Source organism: Cervus canadensis, chromosome 18, assembly GCF_019320065.1.
Source record: "Cervus canadensis isolate Bull #8, Minnesota chromosome 18, ASM1932006v1, whole genome shotgun sequence".
NCBI classification, from domain to species: domain Eukaryota; kingdom Metazoa; phylum Chordata; class Mammalia; order Artiodactyla; family Cervidae; genus Cervus; species Cervus canadensis.
Genome location: NC_057403.1, coordinates 59,675,113 through 59,690,274, shown reverse-complemented (window position 1 = coordinate 59,690,274; position 15,162 = coordinate 59,675,113). Strand labels below are relative to the sequence as shown.

The 15,162-nt window shown below is 50.3% G+C and overlaps 1 protein-coding gene across 16 annotated transcripts in view; it reads left to right on the top strand.

Annotated features, from left to right (window-relative positions):
- The first annotated feature begins 1,289 nt into the window (after nucleotides 1-1,289).
- Nucleotides 1,290-15,162, top strand: part of WWOX (WW domain containing oxidoreductase) — an 886,111-nt gene continuing 872,238 nt past the window's right edge. For 3 of the 16 annotated variants that reach the window (XM_043436490.1, XM_043436493.1, XM_043436491.1), the window contains exons 1-4: nucleotides 1,297-1,645; nucleotides 7,623-7,687; nucleotides 9,126-9,183; nucleotides 11,645-11,823. In XM_043436490.1, coding sequence (XP_043292425.1) covers nucleotides 1,539-1,645; nucleotides 7,623-7,687; nucleotides 9,126-9,183; nucleotides 11,645-11,823 — 409 coding nt within the window. In that variant the 5' untranslated portion in view covers nucleotides 1,297-1,538. Of the gene's footprint in view, nucleotides 1,646-7,622; nucleotides 7,688-9,125; nucleotides 9,184-11,644; nucleotides 11,824-15,162 lie in introns of all 16 variants that reach the window. The other 13 variants (XM_043436495.1, XM_043436494.1, XM_043436496.1 and 10 more) reach the window with 9 other exon arrangements.

The following is a 15,162-nucleotide window of genomic DNA, read 5'->3' as shown; positions in this document are numbered from 1 at the left end:
AACCCTGGTGTCCGTGGCAGAGAAACCTAGAGGAAGTTTTAAAGTGGTAGGAAGAGCAGAGGTTCGACGGAGAAGTTGAGAATCCTGCCAAGGGGAGTACTACCCAGTTTGGAGAAGACACCATACTATATCACCATCTGTGGAAGATGCCAAGTCATGGGCAACAGGTGCCAGTAGAGGATCCGATGAGGGAAACCTGAGATAAGTCTAAGCAGCAGGTCCTTGAGAAGCTGAGCAGAGGCTATAGATGATGATTGGAGAAACTGAGGCTAAGGAGATTGATTCTATTCATCCCCTTCCTCACCACTAAGGGATTTGGGAATCTAATTTCCTATTCACATCAAAGGAATAAGTTGGCTTGGGTGACAGGGGCAAGGGGTTAAACTGGGATGAGCAGAAGCTGTCAGATTAATAGTAGCTCACATAAATGTACAAGGATTTGGAAAGAGTGATGTGGTGATGAATCTGAGATGGGGTAGTGGGTCTGTGAAAACTAAAACGTGCTTACCTTAGGTTAGCTTTCAGTTGGGTAACTTCCCAGGAAAGCAAGTCTCTCTCCTAAAGAGCAGGCAGAGCAGGAATCCGAAAGCAACATCAGTTCCAAGACTTGAAGATAAAAGTCCTGATAAAAGGATTTGAAGATAAAAAATAAAACTCTCTTCTCCCCATTTTCCTCACTTTAAAACAAGTGGAGTCTTGTATTCTTCTGTAAACTAGGGCCAGAGAAATCACAGTCAGATTTCTCTGTAATGTTCAGCTTAGGAGCAAGTTCTAAGCAGGGAATGTTCTGGAAAAGTCTATAAACGGCAGGCATTTGTAACCAACAGAACCATGCTGGAACTGGAAGAAACTTCTCCAGGACTGGGGCATCAACAGGTGCGTGGGAATTTGCTTTTTTATAGCGTGGTATAGCGTTGAGTTTACACGCATAACAAAATCTGTGACTCAGGCTGGGAAAGCTCTGGAAGGTTTCTGAGCAAGACCCTTCACTTCCTGCCGTTAACACCGGACGGGCGGCATAGCCTTAGAAAGTCAGCATCACCTGCCTCCTCCCTTTCCTGCGCGGTGTGCTAGTTCGACCAGCTCGCAGACTACATTTCCCAGGATGCCCAGTGGCGGGAGCGCCTGCGGGATAGGCCAGAACCACACGGAAGTGATTACGGGTCGCCCAGCAACGGGGGCGGAGCCCTGGCTCGAGATTGGATGCTCACGCCCCCGGCCTGGGGCGGGGCGGGGTTAGGAGCTCGACCCCGCCTCCGGAGCAACGGGGCGCTCGCCGGCTTTTACTTCCAGCCGAGCCGCCTTGCGCGCTGCTCCGCTCTTCCCCGTCCGTTCTCCTGAGGCCCCGCCCTCCTTTGCTCCGGCAGCTGCGAAAGTGCGGGCCCCGGATTCGGCGGCTCGGGCGGCCGAGAGGCCCCGGGCGGCGCGGTGCGCAGGCGCGAGCGTGCGGGGCGCGCGGCGCGCGGTTGAAGCCCGAGTGAGTTCCTGGGCGCGGAGACCCGGCGGTCGGCGGGCGAGCGACCGCTTCCCCCACAGCCATGGCAGCCCTGCGCTACGCGGGCCTGGATGACACCGACAGCGAGGACGAGCTGCCCCCGGGCTGGGAGCAGAGGACTACCAAGGACGGCTGGGTTTACTATGCCAAGTAAGGGGGCCGTCCGGGGCGCGCGGAGGACCCTGACCGCTCCGCGTCCCGGGACGGACGCTGCCTCCGGACCCCTGCCCGCGCGGGGAAGGCCTGCGCAGTGAGGGCTGCCGGCCTCCTGAGGACGGGCCCCATCCTGCTTTCTGGCCCTGCTGTCCAGCGTGGGGTCACCTGGCGGCCCCCAGACACGCCCTCTGCTGCCCAGGAGGCGGCAGTGCCCGGCGGTGCGGGGATGCATTTGCTTGCATCTCCTTTCCCCAACATCAGGAAAAATGAGCACGCTCTGCTCCTTCTCAGGGGTCTAGAAGGGCCACCTGGGAGTGTGTATTTGCAACAAACGTCCTAGTAGAGCTGTCTGTGTGTGTGTGTGTGTGTATGTGTATGTATGTAAGCATGTATATGCCTGTATATAAAATGTAGCTAATACAGCTTTACTGTAGTTCTCGGGAAAGTTTTGAAAGCCCCAGGAGGCCCTCTCTCCCGCCTCTTACTGTGTGCCCTTGGGCCGTGGGAATAACTCTCACGGGTTACTCATCTGTTAAGAGGTTGGTTGGAGAGTTTTATTTGAGGCCTGAACAAACTCTGCCGGGTCCCACTCTTGGCAGCTGACAGCACCGTCTCGGCCTGACAGTAGAATCACTTAAGGACCATCATAACTGTAGATTTGGGGTCTCAGCAGACACCCCACGTAGGGACTGTCTCTGTTTTTTAAGCTTCCAAGCTAAGGCAGGTTATGGCTTTGAGAAACACGGAAGTAAATCAGTAATTTTCTACTCTTGGGAAACTGACCGGGCTCTGCTCCCTTCTTCCACCAGCAGGTGATTCTTCTTTCTTCATTTGCTTGCTCCGCCTCCCGTCCCTGCTGGTAGTGTGTGAAATCTTTCCCAGGTGAATCTGATCTGCCCTAGGTTGTGAGCCACGCTGGCTGCCTTTGGTGGCTTTCTAGAAAGAAAAGCAGGAGGAAGAGACCTTGCTTCATTCTTTGAAGACACGTTGGGAAGGTATCCTGCGCCAGGCCCTTTGCTGAGCGCTGGTTTTACTGAGATAAATAAGACCGCTTGGTGGGACTTACACTTGCTGGTCCAGTGGTTAGGACTAACATCCTGCAAGTTGCCTGTTGTGGCCGAAAAATAAAAAAGGTGGTCCTCACACAGTGTGTGTGATGAGTGGCAGTGTGCCCAGCATGAGCTGTGCGGGCAGGTGGTAAGGTGCCCGGGGTAGTTGGCCCCTGAGCCCTGCCTTAGGGCACAGGTAGAAGTGGGCGGGTCTAGGGGCAGCTCAGGTAGAAGAGACCGAGGCCCGGCCTGTGCCGTGGTGGTGCAGGAACCTGAACCCTGGTGAGGAGGAAGGGCCCTGCTGTGCCTCAGAGGCGCTGGGCTCCACGGTCAGGACCCCCGGGGTCCACTGAAGCCTTGCGGCCAGGCAGTGAGCTCGGCTGTGTGTCTTTAGAAGGATGATTTCTGCTCTGAAGGACCGGAGGGAGCCAGGGGCTCCGGGCGGCTCCTGGACGGGCATTGGCTGTTGCTGTGGCCTCTGCCTGAAGGGCTGTTTGATGCCTCAGAGCTGACCTTCACTGTCTCTGCCCACGAGGGCGTCCCCGTGCACGGGCCCTGCCCTCTCTTCCTAGCATCTCGAGCTCCCCTGTCTGTAGTTCTCTGCGCTCCACTCGGCCATGCCTGCTGTCTGTCCCTGCCCAGACTGTCAGCGTCGTGAAGGCAGGGACCGTTCCTCGTTCCGCTCCGTCCCCCATGCTTAGCATCACGGAGGTGTAAGATCAGTCCACAGGGAGTAAGGAAATGAGCTCATCAAGCAAAGGTCTCCTGGGCCTCCCTGGGCGGGTGGCCTTCTGGGCCCCGGGGCTGCGAAGATGCACAGGGCCTGCCTCCTGGCTTCCGGGGCCTCCCCTGCTCTGGGTCGGGCCTGTCCCCGTTCTGGCCTCTGTCCCCAGAGCTCCCTTTCAGGTTTCACCTGGGGCCTCATGCTCGGTCCGGAGGCTCCTGTGGCTGTGGTCACTCTGCTGTCTCCCTGAAAGGTTGTTGCTGAGCTGTGAAAGATGCCAGGATTCTTGGCCTTTGGAGGAGAAGAATTCAATCTGGGGCCAGTGATGTGGCTTGATAACTCAGAGCTTTTGTGTGATAAAGTTTTATTAAAGTGTAAAAGAGACAGAGAAAACTTCTGACATAGACATCAGAAGGGGGCAGAAAGAGTGCCCCCCTGCTAGTCTTTAGCCAGATGTTTTATGTCTGTTAGAAGCTATTAATCAGGTAAGTAGCTCAGTCAGTAAATCATCTGCCTACAGTGTAGGAGACCTGGGTTCGATTCCTGGGTTGGGAAGATCCTCTGGAGGAGGGCATGGCAACCTACTCCAGTATTTTTGCCTGGAGAATCTCACGGACAGAGGAGCTTGTTGGGCTACAGTTCATGGGGTCACAAGAGTCGGATACGACTTAGTGACTAAACTATCACCAATCAGATAAGGGAGACACCTCAAGGCTGAAGGAGTTTCACCAGGCCCCTCTTCCACAATATGCATTTTTGAGATAGGATGGCATGAGGTGTTCATCCCCCAGCCATAAAACAATTGATATGAATACTGGTTTGTTGAACTATTATCAGCCCAAGGTTTGAGAAAAGAAAAAAAATTAGTCTTAGGTGGAACCATTTTGAAGAAAGGCAAATTCCAAATCAAATACATAGTTTCATTAACATAGCTTAAGAAAGACATTTCGTAAGAAAAACGCATTGGTGAGCTCAAGGTTTGAGAAAAGTTAAGTTCAGGTGGAACCAGGTGGTGGTGTGGCAACACAGAATTTTAAGAGAAAAAAATCTGACACTTGTGGTTGGTTTCCTCCTGCCGCTTAAGGGAGAGAGAAAAAATGTCTGCTACTTGCAGCCTCTTCCCTCCATGTGGGGACCCCTGCCTGCCTGCCCATCTGCCTCTCACCCCCTGCGCCTCGCCTTCTGCTGGGTGACCTCTCCCTCCGCTTCCTTCCTGGAAGGTGTCCACCTCCTTCGTTCAGTAAGGCCTGCAGGCTCCCGCCGGCTCCACTGAGGGCTTCCAGGAGCCCATGGGTGGGGGACTTTGTGGTGCCTGTGTGGTCCCTGGAAGACACCCCAGGGCCCCCCAGTGGTGGTTGGCCCTGTTGATACTGACTGGGGTGATAGAGCTTGGCAGGCTCCCAGCTGGGGTGGTGGGTGCCTCTCTCCAGATGTTCTCCTCTCCACCCAGCCCTCTGGTCTTTGCTCGGGGTGAAGGATGTCCAGAATGACCCCGGCTCTGCTGACCTGCAAGCATCCCGAGCCTTTGTTCACTCCCAGTTCTGGAAAGTCATTTGTCTCTCGGGGTTTGGGGAACCTGACCGATCTCTCAGAAGGTTGCCCTTGGAGTCCTTCCCTTTGCCCAGGGCCTTCCTCCCACTGCTGTGGGATGCCCCCCGCCCCAGCCAAGGACTGAGGCCGCAGCTCCCAGCCTGATCTCTGGGGTCTCGTGGGAAAGCCCCTCGCAGCCTCGCTCCTCCTTTCCCGTGTGGGATCTGTCAGCCCCTCGGCCTCCCCACTAACAGACCTCGAAGGCTCACATGCCCCCAGGGAGGGCCAGTATTGTGGCAGAAGGCAGCCTGGTCACCAGAGTGAGCTGGGGGCCTTGCTCGCTGCCCTGACACCGTCCAGGGCAGTCCCTCTGCCTTAACCGGGGGCGGGGGCTCGGTGCTGGGGGCCCTGGCGCAGTCCCGGGGGTCTTCGGGGCCTCCGCCCTGTCCCCCTGTGCTCCTGAAGAAGGATGGCCGGCCTGCCCAGTGGGAGGCGGGTCCCTGTCTGCAGGAGGCTCTGGGTCTCCCTGTTGAGCTTCAAAAAAACCCCAAAACCTTAGAAGAGCATACTTGAAAGTGATAGCCATGTAATGTGGTGTGAATTTAATTTTGATCCCTTTGTTTTACATTAAGATCAGTGTTAATTATCTCTTTAAGTGACAAAAAGAAAAAGAGAAAGCTTGCTGAATGAAAAGAAAAATAAAAGGACATCTTTTTGAAGGAGAATAAGATAACAGTGGGGACATGTTGTAATCTTCTGTTCATTAAAAAGTCATTTTAGGTTACAGTGGAAAGGGAACAGCTTTTAATTAACTTTTATATGAAATTTATTTCAAATAATCCTTTTCTGTCAAAGGCACAGATCTTAGTTCTTCACACACGTGGACTGACTGAGGCTTCTCTGACCCCAGGAAGTGGGGCTGTTATTACTCTCTTTGTACTGATGGGAAAACTGAAGCTCAGGGAGGTTTAGCAACTTCTCCAAGGGCACGAGGCTGGTGAGTGGGGGGACCAGGAAATGCGGGCGTCAGGACCGGGACCCTGAGTCTGTGGGAGATGAGGCGGTGTCTGCAGAGCCTTGCCGTTGCCGCAGCTGTGTTGGCATCTGGTGGGTAGAGACCAGGGATGCCGTTCATCACCCTCTAGTGCCGAGGATGGTCCCTGCTGCAGAGCATGGTCCCCCCGTTCAGGAGTGCCGGGGCGGGAGCAGGGTTACCCTTCCTAGGGAGTCGGGGCTTCCTGTCTCCTAGCAGGGCTGCCCATGCCCTCTGTGCAGGGATCTGACCCATCACCAGTCGCTGTCCTGGGTCCAGTATCTCAGCTTCCCTGTGCTGCTGGGGAGACCGCCTCACTGGATGTATGCAGTGCGGGAACTCGGGTGTGTGGCCCTCTGAATTCAAAGTCCACAGTGTCCCTGTGCTGGCCACTGAGTTTGCAAAACACCAGAAGCCGGCAGTTCCTAGAAAGACCCTGCTTTTGACGTCAGCATCTTCCAGGAGCATTTACTTGCTCTCTGTATTTATTCTCTTTAAAATAATGGCTCCAGGAGAACTGTTCTGTCATCTGGTTGTCAGTGATTTAGTGTTATTTTCTACTTTGGCCTGAGCATGTGAACTTGGAATGCTTCTTGCAACATGCAGCTTTTTCTGGCATTAAGTAATTTTATGTTTTTCTTGACACTAGGTCACCTGTTGACAGGTGTCTCTAGTCTGTTATTGCCTTGTGGTTTGAATTTGAGTGATAACTGTATATGCTCTCCTGAGATGAAAGGCTAGTTTGGCATGGGAGTCAGACCAGCTTGTATATTTGATTTGTTCAAAATAGTAGACCATTTGAGGGCTTTTTATATGTCAGATACCGTGTCCAACCCTTTTTGTACAGTATCCTCATAACATTGTCCTGAAATCAGTACTAAGATTATTTCCATTTTGCCAATGAGGAAGTTGAGGCTCCAGAGCTAAGTAACTTGACCTTTGGGGCTATCTTACCACTTCTTAATTTCCTCTTGGATGAAATTAGGAATCAGCACTTAAAAAACACTTTGAAGTTAAATCTAGGGACAGAATAAACATTGAAGAAGATTTGTGACCCCATGGACTGTAGCCCACCAGAGTTAGGGCAAGAATACTGGAGTGGGTAGCCTTTCCCTTCTCCAGGGGGTCTTCCCAGCCCAGGGGTTGACTTGGGTCTCCTGCATTGTAGGAAGATTCTTGATTGTCTGAGCCACCAGGGAAACCACTAAGATTAAGGTTGTATCTAAATTATATCTACATGTCAGCATTATAAATTAGACTGAAAATTTTCAATCTATCCTGGAATAAAACAAACAAGTACAAAGCAGAATATCTCTCTAGATATTTTGAGATATTCAGCGAGATTTCTAGAGTTGACCCACAACCGGGGTCCCATCTTCTTCCTCTGTCTTCACCACCGGTTCATAAATGCAGGCTTTTACCAGACTGCTGCTGCTTGCAGCTTAGAGAATTTGACCTGTTGCAAATAGCTGTCTTGTGTTCTGAATATTTCTTTGTGAACGTCTGACTTGACTACTCTTGAGAGAGAATTATGTTGGGGAGAGAAAAGTCTAATGCCATGGATTAATTTTAGAAGTGTATTTTAGAATTTTAGAAGTGTAACTTTTCTTATTCTCTGGATTTTTTTTTAAACAGTCACACTGAGGAGAAGACCCAGTGGGAACATCCAAAGACTGGGAAAAGAAAGCGAATCGCAGGAGGTTTGTATGTTGTTGTCATAAAGCAGAGAACCTTGTATGTTAGGCATGGTTCACATGGGAACACTGTCACAGGCAGAGGGTCTGCTGAGGAACTGGACCTTCCCTCTCGGGAGCTTGTAGGATTTGGTAGAAGGAAGTGATGAGAGTTTTGAGTGGAGTGCTGATTTCTTACTGGCCTTAAAAATAAAGTGTTAAAATAACAGGGCTCTTGAACTCACAGTTCATTAAGTCTTTCCGTGGTTGCACTGTTTGTGAAAATGTCATTGGTTCCTATCCTGGAATTAAGCATACCAGTGTTTGATAGAATTCCACAAAGCTTGTGGTGACTCGTAGGTGTTTCTGAGTATGTGTGTCATCCATGGAGTAGAAACGTAAGGAGGTCCCTGCCCTCAGGAGGTTGAGGGTCTATTTGAAAAGACAGCATGTACCCGTGGAAGAAAAAATGAAGCTGCTCTGTAATAGGAGTCATCACAAGTCAGCACACAAATGGTACTGGCTGCCTCCTGTAGTGTAGATACATTCTGGGAATTCAGTCAAGGGAGAATTCACGTTGATTGGAGCAACCAGTGAGGATTTCGTGAAAAGCAGGAGCTGAGGGAGTGTTGAAGAATGATGAAGAGTGAAATAGTCTTAAAAATAGAGTTATCATGTGACCTAGCGGTCCCAGTCCTGAGCATATACCCATATAATACTCTGTTTCAAAAAGATGCATGCACCCCTGTGCTCATTGCAGCAGCATTCACGATAGCCACAACATGGAAGCAACCTGCATGTTCCTCGGCAGATGAATGGACAGAGGTGTGTGTGTACAGCAGAATCCTGTTCAGCCATAAACAGAGTGAAGTGTCATTTGCAACAGTATGGTGGACCTAGGGTTTGTCATGCTAAGGAAAGAAGTCAGAAAGAGGCAAATACCGTGTGATATCATTTATATGTGGAATCTGAAACACGACACATGAACAGGACTGTGAAACAAACAGGCTCACAGACATGGAGAAGAGGCTTGTGACTTCCACAGGGAAGCTTGAGAGGAAGAGATACACATTACTGTGTATAAGATAGATGAAAAAGAAGGTCCTACTGTGCAGCGTAGGGAACTGTATTCAGTATCCTGTGATTAAACCACAATGGAAAAGAATAGGAAAAAGAATGCATATATATATAAAACTTAAGTCACTGTGCTGTACAGTAGAAATTAACACAATATTGTCACTCAAGCATACATCAATAAAACTAAAAAGAATGAAATAGTCTTACTTTCCAACCAAGAGACAGAAATGTGGAGTCTGGTTGGGGTAACAGGCCTTCTGTACCTGCCATAGTTGGAACCTGCGACCTGCTGGTCCGGTGGGAGACTGGGACTGGGACTGTGGCGAAAGGGCGGGGCTTCAGTTCATCCCACCCTTCCCCCAGGCAGACCTGTCTTCCTGTTTTTCAGATTTGCCCTACGGATGGGAGCAAGAAACCGATGAGAATGGACAAGTGTTTTTTGTCGAGTAAGTGTCTACAAAGAAACTATTCTTGGCCTTCTTGCTTTTGTAATAAGTGTATACATTGTAGAAAAATATTATGTAGTATGTAATTGTAATCTTACCAGCAAGAGTAACTACTGTTAACAATTCTTGAATTTTTTTCTTCAATGTTTTCTGTACATATACTTAAAAAAGAATGTATTGGGTGGACTGTTTGGTTAACTGTTTTTGGCACATAATTCTTGTGAGCATTTTCTCATATCCTTAGAAAGTTTTCAAGAAAATGATGTTTATTTTCTTGTATATTGTATCATTTTATACAGATATACTATAATGTATCAAATTACCTACTGGGCATTGATGCTGTTAAATTTCTGTGATGTGGCATCCGTACAAGCAGACCTTGTCATGTTGCACTTCACAGATACTATTTTTTTTTTTTTTTTAAACAAATTGAAGGTTTGTGGCAACCCTACCCTGAGTGCCTTTTGGCCCCATTTTTCCAATAACATTTGCTCAGTTAGTGTCTTTGTCACATTTTTGTGATTTTTGCACTATTTCAAACCCTCCAGTGGCATAAAGGTCATGACTCACTGAAGACTCAGATGATGGTTAGTATTTTTTAGCAGTAAAGTATTTGTTAATTAAGGAATGTATGTTTTTTAGACACGATGCCATTGCACATTTAGTAGACTGTAGTGTAAATGTAACTCTGACATGCACTGGAAACCACAAAATTTGTATGACTCAGTTTATGGCATGCAACATTCATTTTGTTCCATTGGTCTGGAACTGACCCCACTATGCAACATCTCCAAGGTGTGCCCATAATTAAAATGTTTTGAGCATCCTTGTCTGTAACACTATCTTCAGAATAAATTACAATAACAAACAGCAACAGTAACCATGTGTCCAGCACCTAGCATGGTCCAGGTGTGTTTCTAGTTACCGTATACCTGTGGTGTTAACTCATTCAGTTCCCAAAATGCTCTAAGGCAGGCCAGCGCTCAGCTGCCTGGCCAGTCATCGCCCGCTCTGATCCTGTTAGAGTGCTGATAGACTTAGCAGCAGTTCCCTGTGGGAAGAGCCCAGGCTTGTTTCCATGGCGTGAGGACTTCACCATAGGTTATTTCTGGTTACCGGGGTGCAGCCGCTGAGGGCCTGGGAGAGGGGTGCATGTTTGTGAGCCAGGGTGACCGAGGCTCTGGGGAGCTCTGTCGTCTGCATGGCTGGAGTCAGGATGCTTACCTGGCAACTGTGGTTAAAAGTCAAATGGAAGTCGGGTTATTCTCGGCTCTTAGTGTTTATGGGGTGACGAGTATAGATTTTTAATCTATTTAGTTTTACATACACATTACAGGTACATTTTTTCAACCTATATATATATTTTTTCGCTGCACTGCAAGGCTTTTGGGATCTTAGTTTCCAGACCAGGGATCAAAACCCAGGCCAGGGCAGTAAAAGCCCTGGGTCCTAGCCACTGGGCCGCCAGGGAACTCCCACAAATACATTTTCAGTCGTGAAATCTTTCTTTCTGGAGAGTTCGTCATAGCTTTCAAGATACATTGAGGCGTACCTCGAATCCCAAGGTTACATTTAAAATGTGTAAAGCAAATCCTATTCAGTGGGAGCAACCAGTCTTTCTGTATGAATAGGATGTACCAGTGTGTTTTAATACATTGTTTACAGTATCGATATATTTAATTGTTGTTTCTACAAGATTTAGATCTGCTCCAAATCAAAATTAGAATGTGCGGGTATAGTCTTAAAATGAAAATGTTTAGAAATTTTAGTAGTTGATCACTTTCATATTTATTTTTGCAATTTTGAGTTTCCTACTCAGAATCTTCTTCAGTTCAGTTCAGTCGCTCAGTCGTGTCCGACTCTTTGCGACCCCATGAATCTCAGCATGCCAGGCCTCCCTGTCCATCACCAACTCCCGGAGTTTACTCAAACCCATGTTCATCAAGTCGGTGATGCCATCCAGTCATCTCATCCTCTGTCGTCCCCTTTTCCTCCTTCCCCCAATCCCTCCCAGCATCAGGGTCTTCTCCAATGAGTCAGCTCTTCGCATGAGGTGGCCAAAGTGCTTAGGCCCTTGAATATAAGAGATTTAACTGAAATCTGCTGACAAGAGTGACCGGCAGATCTTATAGCCACGTTTGCATGACTTAATTAAAGAGCCCCAAGCCTGGTGTGTTTTTGAGACCTGAGGATACAAGGCAGCGCTTATTGTACATTACAACCTCTTTTACAGGCAGTTCCAAAGAAAAAGCTTGGATGCCTATCTTCCTAGGCAGGATGTTATTCCTTCTGGAGCCCAGGACATAGATCAAACAGACCCCAGGTCTTTCCAGGGTTAAGAAAGAGCCTTTCTAGTCCCTGAAAAACGGAGTTTGCCTAGCCTAAACCGGAGGATTGTCCTGTGGTCATAAACGCCTCCGTCCACTGCTATGGGTTCACTGCTTTCTCCTCTCCTCTGCAGCCACATAAACAAAAGAACCACCTACTTGGACCCAAGACTGGCATTCACCGTGGACGACAATCCCACGAAGCCGACCACCAGACAGAGATACGATGGCAGCACCACGGCCATGGAGATCCTCCAGGGCAGAGACCTCAGCGGCAAAGTGGTCGTGGTGACTGGGGCGAACTCGGGGATCGGTGGGTGTCCGCCGGCAGTCGTGATGGTTGCTGCTGTTCTGTTGCGTGCATGATGAGATCCACTCTGGCCGGGGGAAGTTTTGTTCAGTGATTCTCTGATTTAAAAGATACTTGTAGGCTCTTCAGCCTTCGGGTCATTAAAGTCCCGGGTGCTTTTTTGGTCCCGGCGTTTCCACGGAAGGAAGGCCACGGAGGGGCTGACCCTGGATTCTCCAAATGCTGCAGTCATAGGAGACAGTGGTTATTTTGGTTCTTAAGAGAGGCGGCAGGCTCTGTTTGGGATTTTCTGACATGGTCTGCGTGCTGTGCAGACACAGTCCAGTCACCTGGTCCCTTGAGCCTGACGTTGGTTGGTAGCAGGCTCTCGGAAGCTGCAGTGTGTGGTGCTTGTGGGACAGGGCACAGCGGGTGGCCACTGGTCGCCGAGAACATCCCTTTCCTTGGAAAGCAGGATCTTGTTTCTCTGCAGAGTGGCAGAATCCGTCCTTGTCTTGACCTCTCGGTGGCCCGTGTTGCCCCACCGTGACCGTCACGAGGGCAGGGCTCCCGGGGATGTCACAGGCTGGAAGAGAAACCGCGGCCGCACAGATGGCCCCGCCATCACCCCCCACGTGATCTCGTCTCCCTTGGGTCCGGTGACGTGAGCGTCTGAGTCTGTAGGAGCCGCTGCCCCGAGTGAGGACGTGCAGCCTCAGGTTAGCTTACAGGAGCAGGACGTGGAACTGTGCTCCGCTGTCTTCTGGCAGGCTCTCTGTCCTTAGACCCTGCGCAGCCCCAGCCCCTTCCCGCCCTGCCTCCTCCCAGCCGCCTCTCTGACCAGCTCTGGGTCCTCAGCCTTCTGTGCCTCTCCAGGTCTTCTCTCTCCAGCTTCCATAATTTTTGGTGACCCCTTCTTGAACTCGCAGAAACATTTCCTGGTATCATCAGGGCAAGTCCAGGTGGTGACATTTTCTTAGAGCTTCAGTTGTTTCAGAGTGCAGGGTCAAAAAATCTAACAAGCTACAGTCCCAGAGCAGAACTTTTTTTTTTTTTCCTTTTGAAATAAGACTGGACATCCTCCTTTAATTTATAGTTTTATTTATTCGTTCAGTTGCTTTTTGGTTGCCCTGGGTCTTTGCTGCTGCATGCGCGAGGCTGTCTCTGGCTGTGATGAGCAGGGGCCGTGCTTCCTTGCGGTGTGCTGGCCTCTCGCTGCAGCACTTCTCGTGAAGTACCGGCTCTGTGGCATTGTCAGGAGTTTCGTGTGGGCTCAGTTACTCTATGGCAGGTGGGGTCTTCCTGGACCAGGCATCAAGTAGGTGTTCCCTGCGTTCCGGGGCCAACTCTTAACCAGGGACGCCTCAGAGCAGAACTTTTGACTATCACATGTCTATTAAGACAAAGAAGCAAATGGAAACTTTTTTTTTTTTAATTGAAAGGGACTTATTTAAAAATCAACTCTCGGACCTCATCTTGGACTGAGAATGTGTTCAGTCCAATTTTCTGAATCACATTGGCATCAATTCTACATATTTGTCATCGATAGAAAAAATTGATGATGCTATATTAAAAATAATTGCTAGACCCTCAGTTATCCAAGAAACACTGTGTCGTGTTGATTGTGTTGACCACTCTTTGTGAGGGTGTGGACTAAGACAGCGTAGAATAATTAAGAAAAAAATAAGGACTTAAGTCAAATCTGTGTAACACTCAGTTACCCAGAGAAGTAACCAAAAGATCTCATTCCCTTAATCTTGTGGCTGGACAGTTTTTCCCTTCGTTAGTAAGGCGTGACTCCTGATGGTCTGTGTGTAAGTGGTCAAACTTGGCTCTGTCTGACACGTGGCACACCTTCGCGTCTGGGGGAAGCCCTGCTGACAGTCTGCTTGCCACAGGAGGCTTGTGACGTGGCTGTTGTTACTTAGTTGCTAGGTTGTTTCGGGCTCTTCTTAGACCCCATGGACTGTAGCCCGCTAGGATCCTCTGTCTGAAGGATTTCCCAGGCAAGAATACTGGAGTGGATCCTTCCCCTGAAGTTTCCTTCTTCAGGGCATCTTCCCGACCCAGGGATCGAACCCATGTCTCCTGCTTGGCAGGCAGATTCTTTACCACTGAGCCACCTGGGAAGCCGTGATACAGGACCAAAGGGGTTGGACCGGAATGTATGGAGAGCTCCGTGTGGTGGGGTATCGAATCGTGGTCGGAAGGGAGGAGGAGGTTCTGGAGCGTGGGGAAGAAGCATGCTACTGGTCAGAGCAGACCTCGGGCCTCTCGGAGGGGACTCTGGCTCTTCACAGCTCTGACTTTTCCCTGTCCCTGTTCTTCAGTTGTCTTGTGAACCCTGCACAGGGGTGCCTGTGGTCCGGTAGCATGTGGTGGCGAGTGGTTGCGCTCAGGCTGGGAGGGAGGTGGGGAGGGTCTCAGGGCGCCACGCTGCCCCCCTGTCCCCAGCTCTGACCTCAGTTGCCTTCAGCTCTGCCTCCTCACCCTGGGGCCCCTCCACCCTTGAGAAGCCCAAGTCTGGGGGAGTTCCTGAGATTTGTTTCCTTAATTTTGTGAAATAACACTGGACCGAAGATCCTTGCGAGTAACTGTCACACTGCGGCCCCACCAGCAGGCTTAAAAGAGAAGAGCTGAAGGCAGGCCCGTGGCTTTGCAGTCGTCTCCAAGGCGGCGTTGCTATCCTGTGCCGCGGCCATGCAGTGTCCCTGCCCTGGGAGGTGGTGCCTTCAGGGGCAGCCCTCCCTTCTCCTGAACTGTGAGACACGCCAGTTTAGACCTTGCTATCACCTCTGTTTCTGCCCCTTCACACGGAGCCATGGAGAGAGCGCGACCTGGGCGTCTTTGTTCCACCACTCCTGGGCACTCAGGACCCACCTTCTGTGGGAGCTTGGCTGGTGCTGGCCTGCCCTTGCCCCTCAGGGGGGCCCGTGACCCATGTGGGAACTGCCCAGTCTTCAGCCTCTTGGACGTCTGTGCTCTTGGGAGCAGAGGTGGCTGTCACAAAGCATACCAGCCTTTATTTTGAGAGTGGTGACTCCACAGCTGAAAACATAGGTAACCTGATCAGCTTTATAAACGTTGGTTTACAGATTCGGTGTTTTCCCGTGATGGTTTGGTTGAATTCCTGACGGGACACTGCTCTGTTGGACTTGTCCTCTGGGGACCCAGGCCCTGGCCATAGGAGGGTGATGATAGCATCCCACGTGTCTCCTGGGGAAGCCCCACCAGTGCCCTCTCCCCTGGCTCTAGGGAGCTGCAAGTCTTGGGACGTCACCTCCTCTGGAACTCGCCTTCTTGTCCCCTCGAGCTTTGTCTGAGCACGATCTGAACCCGGAGGCGTTTGTAGATGGAGCACTG